Here is a 14,094-nt window from a genome sequence, read left to right as displayed (position 1 = left end):
CCCCGTTCTCCTGGAGAGAGTTTTGTTTAGTATGGAGGAATGAGCGTGCTCAAGGGGGCCTGGGCCCTCATCAGCATTGCTGAGCAGCGGGGTGAGAGAGAGGGAGAGGGAGAGGGAGAGAGCGTACTGGGCCGACCCCACTGGGAGCGACCTGGGGACTCGCAGCCTTTTGAAGTGGTAATTTGCCCGAACCCGAGGGAGGGTCGCCAAATTGAAATGTCTTTTGACGACGACAGACAGCCACTGCTGTCGTCTGATTGAGCCACCTTCAGGGACGGAGAATAAGAGGGAGACAGGGAGAAGGAGACTGAGACAGAGAAAGTGAAAGTAACAAGGATAGAAAAAGGGCAATTTCACAGATTTTTTAATGTCATCTCAATGTAATTACTGTTACTGTTAAAAGAGAGGCAATAAGTTTGCATTTGTTGCCTGTCCAGTGCCGGACCTAGCATATTCTTGGCAAGCTATTGTATTTATTACAAAAAAGAGCACGAACTAATGAGAACTTCGCTGACAATCAATTATAATAAATAAATTGTAAATTTCGTCTTCTTCTTTTTCCTCTTTTTGTTTTTGTACTGCGCCCTGGATGACATTTGCCTTTTCATTTTCTCTTCGGGCCTGTGTCCACATAGCAATTGTTTCTCAGCACCAATGTCTATTTTTCAGTTCTTCCCAATGAGGAGAGAGCATATGTGCGCTCATGCGGCTGCCTAGAGAAAAAGTGTAATGCCCAGCATCTTTTTTTCAGAGCACTCCAGGTTCTTTTTTGGCTGCTTTGAGAGCGTCTGGTTGAAAATCTCTGAACTTTACAGAAAGCAGTTCGTGATGTCACTGCTGCTCCTTTAGCGATGCTATAGTGGGAGCAGATCTGGCAATGGATGCTGAATGTTGCTAATGTTGTGCTTTTATCACTGCCGTCGTTGCTTGTTGGTAACTGAGTCATAGCATTGGGTTAGCTACCTAGCTAATGTTAATGTAAAGAAATTATCATAGAAACAAAATCCACCTGCAGCACATCGTTTTTAAAAAGTGCTGGGGGCCCCTCTTTATGAAATGTTCAGATGAGGCACTCCCCAGCGCCCTTTTTAAGAAAGTTTTTTAAGAGGTTTTTTTGGGTGGGTGTGAGGTATTTTGGTGCCCCCATCTATTTGGCCCCCTAGGCGGCAGCCTGTGTCCCCTATAGGTTTGTGGTGACATGAGCCTCCATCAGTTTTCCATCAAGTATTTCATGGATTTTACCCCCAGTCTTTTCATGGTATGATTTTCACATATATAACATGTCCAACCTTGAATAATGTTGTCTCCAGGATATATGGGAAAAGAACAGCTTATCTATTGCTACTGAAAAAAAAAGAAAAATCTCCTAACATACAACACTGTGCCTGCGATCATGGAGGCAAAGCCTCTGCTGCTGTTGCCCTCTTTGTCAGTAACTCTGCATCAGATACAGTAAATGCCTGGAGTCAAAGAGAAGAAGAAGAGATGGTTGCAGGCAGTGTGTTCCACGGCCTTGAATGATATGAGCACATGAATTAGAGTCTTGACAAAGCTTGAGGTCAAACGCTGCCTGGTCTCCATTACAGCTGGCTATGAACAACAAAAAGATTCCTGCGCATTGCAGAGAGCAGAGACAGACCATTTAGAAACACACAAGCAGCAGAATGAAACCAGAGATATTCATTTAAATGTAAAATGAGGTTATGCTCTCAAAATGTTCACGGCACGCAAATGTGTTAGGGAAATATTGGCCTCTATTGGTTTGCATCTGTTCTGTTTTTGCAGCTTAGCTGTGTTTTAGAAGCAGAGGCTGAGATACATCTGACCTCCTGTAATCATTGTTTTATTCAACTGCTTCTCATCAGGCTCTATCATTCTCTTCCCCCCATCCTCATCCTCCTCTCTCAGACACACCTACAGTATGCAGAACAGATGAAAAGAGCCACAATCGCTCAGAGGTGAGGAGAACTTTCAGCCTCTGCATGCTTGAACTCACGGGCCTCCTATTGGGAGCCAGGTGGCAGCGTGGTGGCCCAGCTCCCCAGAGGGCCTGGTTGAGGTGCTTGTCTCACCTCCCCATGGCCTTATTCTGTCAGCCCCCCTGCCTGATGCAGATTGGCCCCTACATGAGGGGCCCACAGAAGCCCCCCCGTCTCCATCTGTTTAACTGCATCTCCAGCATCCTGCACAAAGCACAACTCAAGTAGGAAACTGGAGGGAGGGGAAGTTAAAATTCACAAACCGCTGGGAGAAGGAAAGGAAGAGGGAGACACAGTTTCACACAGGCTCACAGAGATGTGCAACAAAGCAGCATTTTCACACTGAAAAGAATGTTAGAATAATAGCAAGTGCTTGACTTGGCTTTCCCACTGAAAGCATTCTTTGTATCTAACTTGACTTTGGACCAGTTCACATGGAAGCCGAAGGCAGTCATCCTTCATGGTTCAGTCAGTGGCACTGTGATAAATGCAATACTTTGTTTTTCTAAAGTTAATACATGGTGAACATTCAATATGTCATACTGTGACATTTTGAACCATAGCTCCCGGGGCAGCTTCAGCCAAAAACAAGACCAAGAGTCAACAGCCGCACAAGCAGCTCTGAGAGGCTCTGACACTGGTGCAAAGGAAGTGTTGAATAAAAGTTCAGGTCCAAGTTAAGTTTATGATCTTGAGCAGTAAGTATCCTGTTCCAGCAGGAAAAACATGTTTTGCTAATATTGGCAAATGGTGCTATTATAGTTTGTTTAGCTCATGTGCTCCTACGCAAAGTACAGTCCTTGGTACAAGTAGCAATAAAGATAAAATGCAGCTGAGGCTGATGGGAATGTCATTATTTGTTGACATTTGGCCATAAACCAAAAATTGTACAAATTGGAATCTTGATGTGGGGCCAGGTTGACAGGCATTTTAGCCTGGTCTGTATTGTTATGCCAGTCTTTATTTTTGCTCTTGGGTTCATCTAATGGTTGGATTCAGCCTAGCCTGACTTAGGGATAAGGCCCACATTTCCATGGTAACAATCAGTGGCACCTGGTTAGCAGTGGCACCAAATGACAGAAGAAGACAACATGGCTCCTTAATTTATGGATTTCTAATAATATTGTGAAACCACTTTTCAGACAGCTTAGCGACCCGTTGGAAATATACAGCAGTGGGGATATTATTAGTCACTTTTTAATTTGTATCAGAAAAGCAGCATTCTCTCAGGCTGAAAAATAAGCCAACACTTAAGTGCCAAAAACTGCAGTCCCTTTAATGGCCACTTGAGGCTGGCTCCAAAAGCCAGTCAATCCCCATAGACCCCCATGTTACAATGTCCAACTTAACAGTAGAAAAAGACATGTTTACAGCCTGGTACAGAAAAAAAAGGTTTTGGTCTCTATAGCTAATTTTCCCCTTCATGACAACTGTAACTCACCACTTTTAATGTTATTTAGGCTTAAAGTTCTGCATAATTCAGGGAGTGGGTGCTGTGACAGACTGTCTGTGAGGTGCAACCACAGGCTCTAGCCCCTTTTACACTGCCTACAAGGCAGGAATCTTGCACCATTATGTCGCCTCGACTTTCTGTATGTGAGGTACAGTCACGGTATAACAGAGATGGTAAATGATTGTTATTGTCATGTTAATGGCACTGAGGGTTTTTTTTAAGCACTGCTGAAGCATGTGTTATATGTCACACCTGAGGCTGCTGCTGTGTTTCATGTCATGCCCCTCACACTTCTTTTTAAAGCCGTAATGCAGGGATGCAGTCTACAATCACACACGGGACAAACACGATGCCGCAATTGTTTAGTTCTGTGTAAAAATGCAGAGGTGGCCTGAGGAAAGGACTTGTAGTGGCTCTATAGCTCAATCTCTCTGTAGAAAGGGCTTTTGATTCAGGTCAACCCCTCGCTAGTCCACAGCTCCAACCTTCTGACCCAAATATGGCCTCTTCTGACTCCAAAAATTCAAGATGTCAAAAAAATGCCAGATATGAGGCTTCAGAATGGCAAGAATTTTGTTACAGTCTGTGGCAGCAGACAGTTTTATGCGATGGATTAACTTGGACGTAGTCTATCTAAAGTCTGATTATTAGTTTGATCTAAGCCATAGTCAAAGCCTCTCTTTGTAACAATGATGACAATGAGAAGCTATGCTGGGGACCATGAATGTCTGCACAAAAGTGTGTGCCAATCCATTTTGTAGATAGAAGAGCAATTTTTGACCTGCTGGTGGCGCTAGATGAAAAGTCGGGGGATCACCAAAGTCATTAGGATTCATCCTCCAGAGAACATACAATATCTGCAGTCAATCTGAACTAAATGTTTGACTCTAAACATCTGAATTCATGGTTATTTATCCAAAACATTTCAAGACATTTGATTAAAAACAAACTGTGGACCTCATGGTGACATTAGAGGGAAAGCAGGGGATCACTAAAGGCAGTAGGCTCTCTGCTCTGGGGACCATGTCATCCATCGAGTAGTTTTAATAAATAATTAGCAATTAAAACTACAGCCTACTAGTTATAAGTAGAGATATCTGAAGAATCAGTGGACCAGTTGACAGGCTGACCAGAGCTAAGCTGCTATATCATGGCTGATAATAATGTCTTCACACACCAGCTTGCATTAGTGTATACTCATACACATATACATTCTTCGTACATTAATATACAAACCTGCACAGGAGGTATTTCTGAGTCAAACCTTAGCACCTCCATTTGTTGCTAATGAGCATAACACATCTCACAAATTGCCAACAACTACAGGTGTTTGTTATGTTGCAGTTGAGGAAATATCACACCCTTACAACCTGTCAAGCTGTCAGATTCTTAAACCACGATTTGCCTCCGAAACATTGTGCTGAGTGAACTTGCTCCTGCTCCGTGGCAGATGCGTTTAGATGAACAAGCAGCTTTTGTTGCTGTTTTTTTTTCTGCTTAACTCTGCAAATTTGCCCCGCTTAAATGAAACACCCTGCAAGAAAAAAACAAAAAACAAAAAAAAAAACAAGACTGGATTTTAAAAGCTGCATGTTAAAGTGTACCCAATTAAGAGCAGTCCCTCATGAGACGTGGAGGAAATGAGTCAGACATTTTGATGTAGGGGGAAACGCTGCGTTAAGGTAGTAAGTGAGAGTAGTGAGGAGAGGATGCTGTGTCTTGGATTTACTGTATAAGTACAGTAATTGCTAACAGTAAACACAGGCTCTCCATGACTACTGCACATTTCACCGTCAGAGCACAAATATGCCCCTGCTCACAGGACCTTGATCGCACAGCTTTGTGTTTATCTCACCTAAAGGGCACGGCTCACAGCATCGCTCAGACACTGTCAGTGTGGGTATTTCACTTCACTGCAGTCATTGTAGTGTACCTTACCTGCATGTTATCCTGAGTGCATTAAAATAAATATTTATAATTACACCATACTGCATACAAATAGTTTTTGACCTCAGTCTGCTGCCAGTCAGAGTTTGAAACTGCCGCCACCAAGTGGTGGTTGTAAGAACTTATATTTCTGTCTGTCAGGAAAAAGGTCAGAGCTTACGTATTATTAAAATAATTTAGTCTATGTATGAAAAGTAAAGCCACTGTCTTTACACTCTTTAAAAGAAATAATTTTATTACTGATACAGGAATTAATTAATTACATTTTTATTGCACAGCCTTCAAGACCCCACACATTAATAAACTCCAGAATCCCACATATACATCTACAAAGACACTAAAATTAAAGAAAACCAGTTCAAATATTGTTCACAACACAATGCATAAATCCCTAACACATGTACTGTATAATTACAATAATGAAAAATTAAATTGCAATAATTAATAGTCTTTTCGAAGGTTTCAGGGACTAAGTTAGACAAATGTTTTATCATCTGTGCACCAGAACGTTTCAGACTGTTTTTGCACCATTTCATAGACAATTGACAGCATTAAATCAGCACCATAAAGGAAAACTGAACTCACTTTCCATTTCCCCCAAATCAGAGCTCACATAATCTGTTTTCCTCCTAAATAATAATTTTCAATCTGAATTTTAATGGTGAGTCCAAAGGCTTTTATATGAGTGAGATGTTAAATATGCATATATGTCCTTAATTCTGTATTTGACAAGATATATCTTCCAGCCAGTGGTGCCCCCATCGGTGGCCAGGAGGGGTCCATGGCCATCCTAATACAATTGCTGCCCATTTTCAAAGGGGTCCCCTGAACTCTCACCTCAAGATATCGGAATGAAAATGGGTTCTATGGGTACGTATGTGTCTCTTCTTAACTTAGGAAGGCTGTTTTGTCCCTTACAATCAATACACTCCTTCAAGATAAAGTTGCGAATTTGTCTTTTTTAAGGAAAAGGACAACCAGCGCATTTAAGGGAACAATAAATCACAGACAATATCAACCTACCAACCAACATAGCAGAGGTAGAGGTTAGCTTTTGGCAAGTAAAGTTACTGAGATTAGGTTTGGGGAAAGAAACTTGCTGAGGACATACTGTAGAATAACTTACACAGTTACGAACACTGGTCTCCTGGGAGAAATTCCTGAGTTTTGAGAGCCATCCGCCACAATAACCTGCCTCCTAACTGCGTAGGACTGCATCCCTCTTAACTCCCATCAGCACATTGGTCTCATGATTGCAGCCTTCCAGAATACTTGGGTTATGCATAAATTACTGGCTCATCATTATGTGGGATATGTCCGAATTTTGGTGCATTGCTTTTCATAGGAAAACATACCAACTGTGCATGAGACAGTCTGATAGATACATAACATATTAAAGCAGGATTTGTGTGGACCTCAAAATGTTAACTGTACTCTTATTAGTCTATGCACATAAGATAATTAGGAAAATGAGAAACTAAAGTATATTAGCATGCAACTCCTTAACTCTCATAGCAGCCTCGAGCTGGCCTCTATACTTCAAAAGCATAATCGAATACCTGAAATTCAGTTATGACTTTTGGTTTGCCACCCTAAGGTTTTCAGTGTCCCCATCTGGCCGCTCCTATGAAAGATTTCTGTGGGCACCACGGCTTCTAACCATTTACCTTCAAACTTGAATCGCACATGATTAATTTGAGGGCTGTACACATTTACGATAACAAAATAAACATGCATTTATTGACCAAAAGTCAACATCATGCACCTCTCCTCGTGCTGCTCATCATTAGATTCTTCAGCCCAGAGATACACTGTGGTGTGAGATGACCTCAACTGGGCCAACATGATCGTCTAAGTTATATCTCCTTTTATTAAACCCTGTGATATATGACCGCTGCTCCAAACTGTGCAAACTCAGAGGCTCCGAAACGAGAGCACAGTTTCATCCTCGCCTGGTTGCACTGGCCTTGACATGTCATAACACTCCCTCCACTACACAGTACACTGCATGTGTGTGTGTGTGTGTGTGTGTGTGTCAGTGTCTCACACCAGCACACCCTGAGAGTCCTTGTCCAGAGACCTTGAGTGCTAAAAAGCATGGGGGCCCCTGTTCTGGGAGAGAGAAAGGGAGCGAAAAAATAAAAAAACCCTGAACAGATAAGAAACTTCTCCACCGGCAGGAACGAGCCGTCCTTAACGTTTCCCCTCTTCCATGCTCCGTCTGTGACGTCTGCAGCATGTGCAGATAGGAGATAATGACAACTGTAACAAGTTCACTGTTAACCAGAGTGATCCGGCCACAGCAGACAATGAACAATGTATATCAGAGTTGGTTTTTTTCCTCTCCAGAGGCATCTGTGGTGTCCGCAGGTGTGTCGCCATGGCTCCAAACCAAGGAGGGAGGAGAAGTGCTGAGTGAGCACACACAACAGCTACTCTGTCTTTCTCAAACATCTTCAAGGTCCCTGTGGAGGAATAAATGGCCAAGAGGAGGTGCCTTCTCAGGAGAGACTCATCTGGAGCTTTGCAGGGTAAGTCCTCTTTACGCCTCATTCATTTTAAAACTTGGTTGTAAACTAGAAAAATGTCCAAACATTTACTTACAAGCATTGTTTTTATAAGCTGCATTTTCTTTCATTTTCATATTTAACATTCAGCCTGCTGCCTCCACAGTCAAGCAGTCTCACCTGGTCAAACAGCCAAAGAATATCTGAGTTATTACTCCTGTTGTACGTGCAGTCATGTCACTAACCAGCTCTTTTTCCTCCCTGCCCTCCAGGCTCCAGCGTGCAGCGACAGGGCGGCATGGCTCTTTGCACTCGCTGTTCCTTTTTCCTATGCATATACCTCTTTCAGATGTAACTTTAAAGAGGCATAGGGCATGGGAAAATGGGGCTGCAGAGGTATTCCACCAGGCAGACAACCATTTCATCATCCTCTCCGCATGACAGCTGACCTGAAAGCACTCACACACTCACTCACACACACACATACACCCCAGGCTCCTGCCTGCCACGGACTTACTACATAGACGGAGGAAGACTGCTAAGTGTAAAATATGACACACTGACCTCAGGTGAATATTGTGTCTCTGTGATTCATTTCTGTGTATTATCATAACTCAAATTTCATCATATTTATTCATGATGACATTATGTGTGTAGAGTTGCATCCGCTACATTATTGTTTATATAACACACATGTTTGCGTCTGAATAATTTGTCTGTTGATGTGTTTGAATAAAGAAATCTTGGCTTTAAATACTGGATTTGACATTTATGCATTCTCACTTTTTAGACTCTAAGTAGTGGGTGTCTTTAAGTTGAGTATATTCTTATTTTTAACTGCATATAAATGACTTAAGGTGGTGATACACTAGGCAGTTTTTTTGGGCAACTCTGATGGGCAACAGTGCCCAAGAAATTGCCTCAGTATTGCTGCTTTAACACCATAAAAAGAAGACATCTTAAACAGACTCTGACTTTTTTAAAAACCTTTTATTTGCTGCTAAAAGTGTTGTAATTGTATACTGCCAAAACTGCCCAATGTGTCACCACCAAATAACTAATAGTCTACTAAAGCTTCCATTTGTTCTTGTGTGTTCTTCAAGCCTTAGATTATATAATTATCTTTTTCACTCTCAGTGAAAAGGCTGAAACAAAAAGCAGTGGCGGGGGAAGTACTCAGGTCCTTAAGTGAAAGTTCCAACATTATATAAATGCTCCATTACAAGTTAAGGTTATAAATTAAAAACCCTTTACTGCAAAATATGATTAAAGTATCAAAAGTAAAGATCTACAGGAAAATAGACACGTTGACTGCTACATATAATATAATATATAATATAATTTTCCTGTTGTAGCTGCTCCGGGTGAAGTGAGTTTTAACTGCTTTAAATACAGTGACGTACTTTTGTCCAGTGGTTTCCAACCTATGACTAGGGGTCCTTCAGAGGCTCACCAGATAAATCTGAGAGGGAGTGAGATGATTGATGGGCTTGGAAAGACGTAAAACAAAATCTGTTACACATTTTGCTGCACAACTTTGCTTTGTTTTTGGCTTTGATGTGAACTTCTCTGCCTTTCAAAGGTTCACCGCAGTAACTACAATCCTGGCCAAAACTGAGTTAAGACTGAAATCAGACTTTTGGATATCTGTTTTATCTTGTGACAGAATTCAATCATGTTCAGCTCCAGAGCAAATAGGGTTTAAAAATTGCAGTATCTACAAAATCCAACCAAAATCCAAAGCAAACTGCAGGAAATGTATTTACTGCAGTTTGCCTTGGGTTCCCTGAGATTTGAGATTCTATCAGGCCATGGAAAACCGCAGTAAGTATATTACGGCAAACGGTGAAAGTGAGAATGAGGACGATGCCAGTGACAAAATAACTGATAATGTGACAGTGATAACAGCAAGATCAGTGATGCAGATGATGATGTCAAGTAATCTTAATGTAGATCAAACCTGATGAAGTGAATATGATAATATTATTCTGCTCTAAGTTCCCTCTGTTGCTATTTTGAAACAGACATCTACGGCCAGATTAAACAAATACAATCTAGTAAGAAATTAAAAAAGCTTCCTATGATGTCAAAGACACTAAAAAATGTAGTCACTGCACTTTGCCTTTATGTTACCTATGAGTTAATACAAGGACCGGATGCAGTAACACAACTTCAGTGCATTTTAGGGGTCATAGGTCAAATCATTAATCATTGTTTTTAGGCATACAAATTACTTCATGAACGCCTATTTAATAAGTGCATTGTCACCTCTCTACCTATAACACATTTGGCTGGACAGTCAACAAACAGAATGAGATCATTTGACCTCTTTGGGCCTTGAACCATTTAAATGAAACCATGTTAGAGGAGAGAAAATGTCTCTTTCATGGAAAATACGGAGATCATAAATATCTGAGTCAAACAATCCTACAAGGTTGGGACCACTGGTTTAATCTTTAGAGATGCACTACATTATATCAGGTTCAAGGTCTTTATTTATCGTATGCACAACAATAACAGAGAGGCAGTTGTTGGCAATGAAAATGTCGAGTCTCAGGCTCCCTCCAACAGTGCTCATTAAATATGTAGAAAAAGAGGCAGAAGATCACGCAAGTAAGAAAGAATCTAAACATAACATAATGCAAGTAAGGATACTGGTAAGGGACAAAATATACCATAAATAAAATATAACATGAAATAATATAAATTAAACAGTAATTGCAAATGAATAAACTGAAGGTAAAGAGGAACCTATATGCATGATAGGTATAACTGCAGTATATTTATACAAAGAGGTGTAAACAGCTGTAAAACAGTAAGTAAATATATGGATATAGACACTCAGCATGGTCAAATAATAGACAATGGGTCCCTGGACACTGACATCCAAGAGGCCCTACCGCCTCTACTTCATATAAGCAAGACACACTGTCTTTGTGATGTTTGGCATCTCTTTGTTGTTATGCATTTTTTGTGGTTTTGTGTCTCTTAAAGATAATTTTATGTTGTTTTTGGTTGCTTTGTAGTCATCTTTCCTTTTTGCTTGTTCTGTGTCTCTTTGTGGTTGTTTTAATCCTTTTGGGAGTAATTCAGTGTCTCTTTGCAGTTCCTTTGCATCTTTTTGTGGTCATTTTGCATCCCTTCCTCACTGGTACGTGTTGATTTGAGTGACATTTTGCAAGTAAAGGCCAGCGGGGACACTTTAGGCCCCTGGGCCTGTTCAGTAATCCATCCATGTTCATGAATGTAAAAATTTTACTCTGTAAAATAACTATGTCTGCCACATTTATCCAGCTGAGTCACAAGTACTAACATGTTAATATTACTCTTTGAATTGTAGTGGAGTGAAAGTGTAAACTGACATAGAATATCAAGCAAATACCCAGTTCAGGCACCTCCAAACTGTACACACTCACAACAAGACAACTTGAATAATTAGGCCAGTGTATTATATCATTAAATTGTAACTTCTGGGGAGTTTTCAGGGCACAACTATTTTCATAACACACATTTCTTGAGTGATTATCCACATGTGGAACAGCTGAAGTAATTTCCCTGACAGCCATACACTTTCGGCTTGATTCCATCATTATAATCATCAGTCCATGTTGCAGATCTCATTAGCGGCTCTCTCTCGCTGAACTTGGTGAACAACCTTTGGCCTCTCCCCATCATCCAGCTTTGGCTCCAGTCTGTCTGCTGCCATCCAGCTGCAGCTTTAGTGAGACAGTTAGCACCTCTCCACCCAGCCACTCACCTTTAGTCAAAGGGATCAGTGAAACGCTCATTGTCATTCAAGTCACCAGTTCTCTGACCTCTTCTCACGACGGATCATTTATTGATGCTCATGTTGCCATTAGTGCCAGGAACTGTCCCAGTTAATGCTACAGACTGAGGTCTTTGCACTGGCTGCTGCTTTGTATAGAGGTGCTGCATAAATGGATATATGGTCCAATAAGCCTTTAAATGAATAATGTTCTTCTCATTATAGTCGCTGTTGCCTGGTGCATGGAATTCTAATCGTCTCCTTTGGTAATTGTGCCTCCTGGTGGGAGGTGTCAGTATTTATTTTCCTTTTAAACCTACTGGTTTTTGCAGGAGCAGGCCTTCCTGAACAACCCCAGTCCTCTTTTGAATCAGCTGCTCATCCTAAAACCTGCCAAAGGAGCCCAGCTCTGACTGACACAGCATATGTCAGCGCCTGCTCACCTGCAGTCAATGTAATCACTCCACCAGCAGGTATTAATCCAAACTGCAAATCATGAGTGAACAAGGCATTGCTGCTTTATGACAGTGACTCAATCAGTTACCTATTTAGCTGGTGTCAACTAATGACTTTAACGTGAGGCAATATACACCTCGGGCAGACTGGAGGGCGCCGTCCCAGCGCGTCTCTCAGCTAAGTGCGAATGGTTCAATCGGGAGACAATAGAGCTCAATGGATCTCAATGATCTAGCAGTTACCTCCGCTTTGATGTCCCTTTGAAGATGCAAATCTACAACGAGCAGAGAGCCATCGCAGCTCGGAGCCACGCCACCGGACGTCCAAAGCAAAATATTTGCCTGCAGCAGCCGGACACAGGAGCGAGAGACAGGCTGGCCAGAGCCTGTGATACCCCAAACTTCATCCTAATATGTGCAGATACTCTCATAAATAGGAGCGTGAGAAAACTGGTCACTTTGCGTGTCTATGATCCTCCATTACTGCTGTGAAGTTTCTTCAAGGAAAAAGATGGCGAGAGAGGCACAAAGCTTGAGAATAAAGCGCAATATGGTGGAAACAGGAACACTGCGCCATTTGTTCCTTTTGTTAAAAGTTAACATCAATGTTGCAAAAGATGGCAACACACGGGATCTACTGGTTTAATAGTGGCTTTGATTATATGGCCAAGAGTTCATGTGTTTTATCTCTTACGTTACTTTGGGAAGAGATAAAATGAGATGTAAAATGTGTCCAAACAAAAGGGCCCTATAAAAGGTGTATGTGTTTTATATCTCTTAATTTAACATTTTAGTTGTTGTGTTTGTTCATTGTTCATTGTACATTGGTAAGTATAACAAAATATATCGTCAATATTCCAAGCAATGACGCAAAACGGCGGTCTCTGGTTTTTATTTGTTTTATTTGTGACATACAGCATATAATATTTGCTGCAAATACATTAACATTTTTTAAATCATACATAAAAATTACATCAACATCTACTGTAGTGCTTTGGATATATTAAACATCTTATAAACCCCTCTTTCAGAGAGAGTATTGAAAAAGTATCTAGATTCTAGACAACATGTTTTGGGGGGGTGTCAGAGTTCAGTAGAAGTGTGGAGGCATTGACACAGCCATAGAGCGGTGCTGGTGGTGCAGAGGAGCCGGCAGGGCCGACCTGTGGAGCGGCTGCAGCTGTGGGTAGAAGCCGCTGCCGGCGGGGAGCTGTCCACTCAGGACGGGGTGCTGAAACAGCAGAGGCGGCAGCAGAGCGCTCATAGGGACCGACAGGTACTCGGGACGCAACTCCTGGACCTCCCGTTTCAGCTTCATCCTCCTGTTTTGGAACCATGTTTTCACCTGGGGGTACAAAACAGCTATTAACAAATGTAAAACATGTTCAATTATGATTTTGAACTGAAAACACACACCAGGAGCCACACATCACACAACTGTTCCCCATTTTACTGGCACTTTTTCGATGACCTCAGCAATGTTACCGGAGGTCTCTAGACCCACTGCTCTAAACTCACCTGAGTTTCAGAGAGGTTCAGCTTCTCAGCAATCTTCCTCCTCTGCATTGCACCCAGGTATCTGTGCTTGCTGAACTCCTTCTCCAGTTTGCCGATTTGCTCGGAGGTGAACTTGGTCCTCATCCTTCGTTGCTGGGCGGCTTCTCCCTCACTGTCATCCCCAACCTCGCTCTCAGAGCCCGAAGTGTAACCGCAGCTATCTGAAAGGAACAACAGAGCCCTTAATTAATTCAACTCAAAATCGACATTCACACAAGGACATGCCGATCTCAGCACTTATAACAAGCTTTATCAGTCAACTTACTGTTTGGAGAGCTTGGAGAGTATTGGCTTCTTGATCCCTTTGTAAAATCCTCCATTTCGCTGTGGACTTTTGGATGACGCGCAGCATCCTCATAATAACTCTTGGAAAGCCATTCTACAGAGAAGTTTGCCATGATGTGTCCCAGCAGTGAGCTTCAGGTGTGTG

The 14,094-nt window shown here is 41.8% G+C and overlaps 1 protein-coding gene across 1 annotated transcript; it reads right to left on the bottom strand.

Moving 5' to 3' along the window:
• Positions 1-12,997: 12,997 nt before the first annotated feature.
• vent (ventral expressed homeobox) lies at positions 12,998-14,094 on the bottom strand. The gene is made up of 3 exons (XM_050071492.1): positions 13,930-14,094; positions 13,626-13,825; positions 12,998-13,452 (listed from the first exon to the last, which is right to left on the bottom strand). Exons 1-3 carry the CDS (start codon positions 14,060-14,062, stop codon positions 13,198-13,200), a joined length of 588 nt encoding a protein of 195 aa, XP_049927449.1. The 5' UTR covers positions 14,063-14,094; the 3' UTR covers positions 12,998-13,197.

Source organism: Epinephelus moara, chromosome 19 (assembly GCF_006386435.1).
Source record: "Epinephelus moara isolate mb chromosome 19, YSFRI_EMoa_1.0, whole genome shotgun sequence".
Lineage (NCBI taxonomy): Eukaryota > Metazoa > Chordata > Actinopteri > Perciformes > Serranidae > Epinephelus > Epinephelus moara.
The sequence above is the reverse complement of the archived record's forward strand: the minus strand, read 5'-3'. Positions and strand labels throughout refer to the sequence as shown.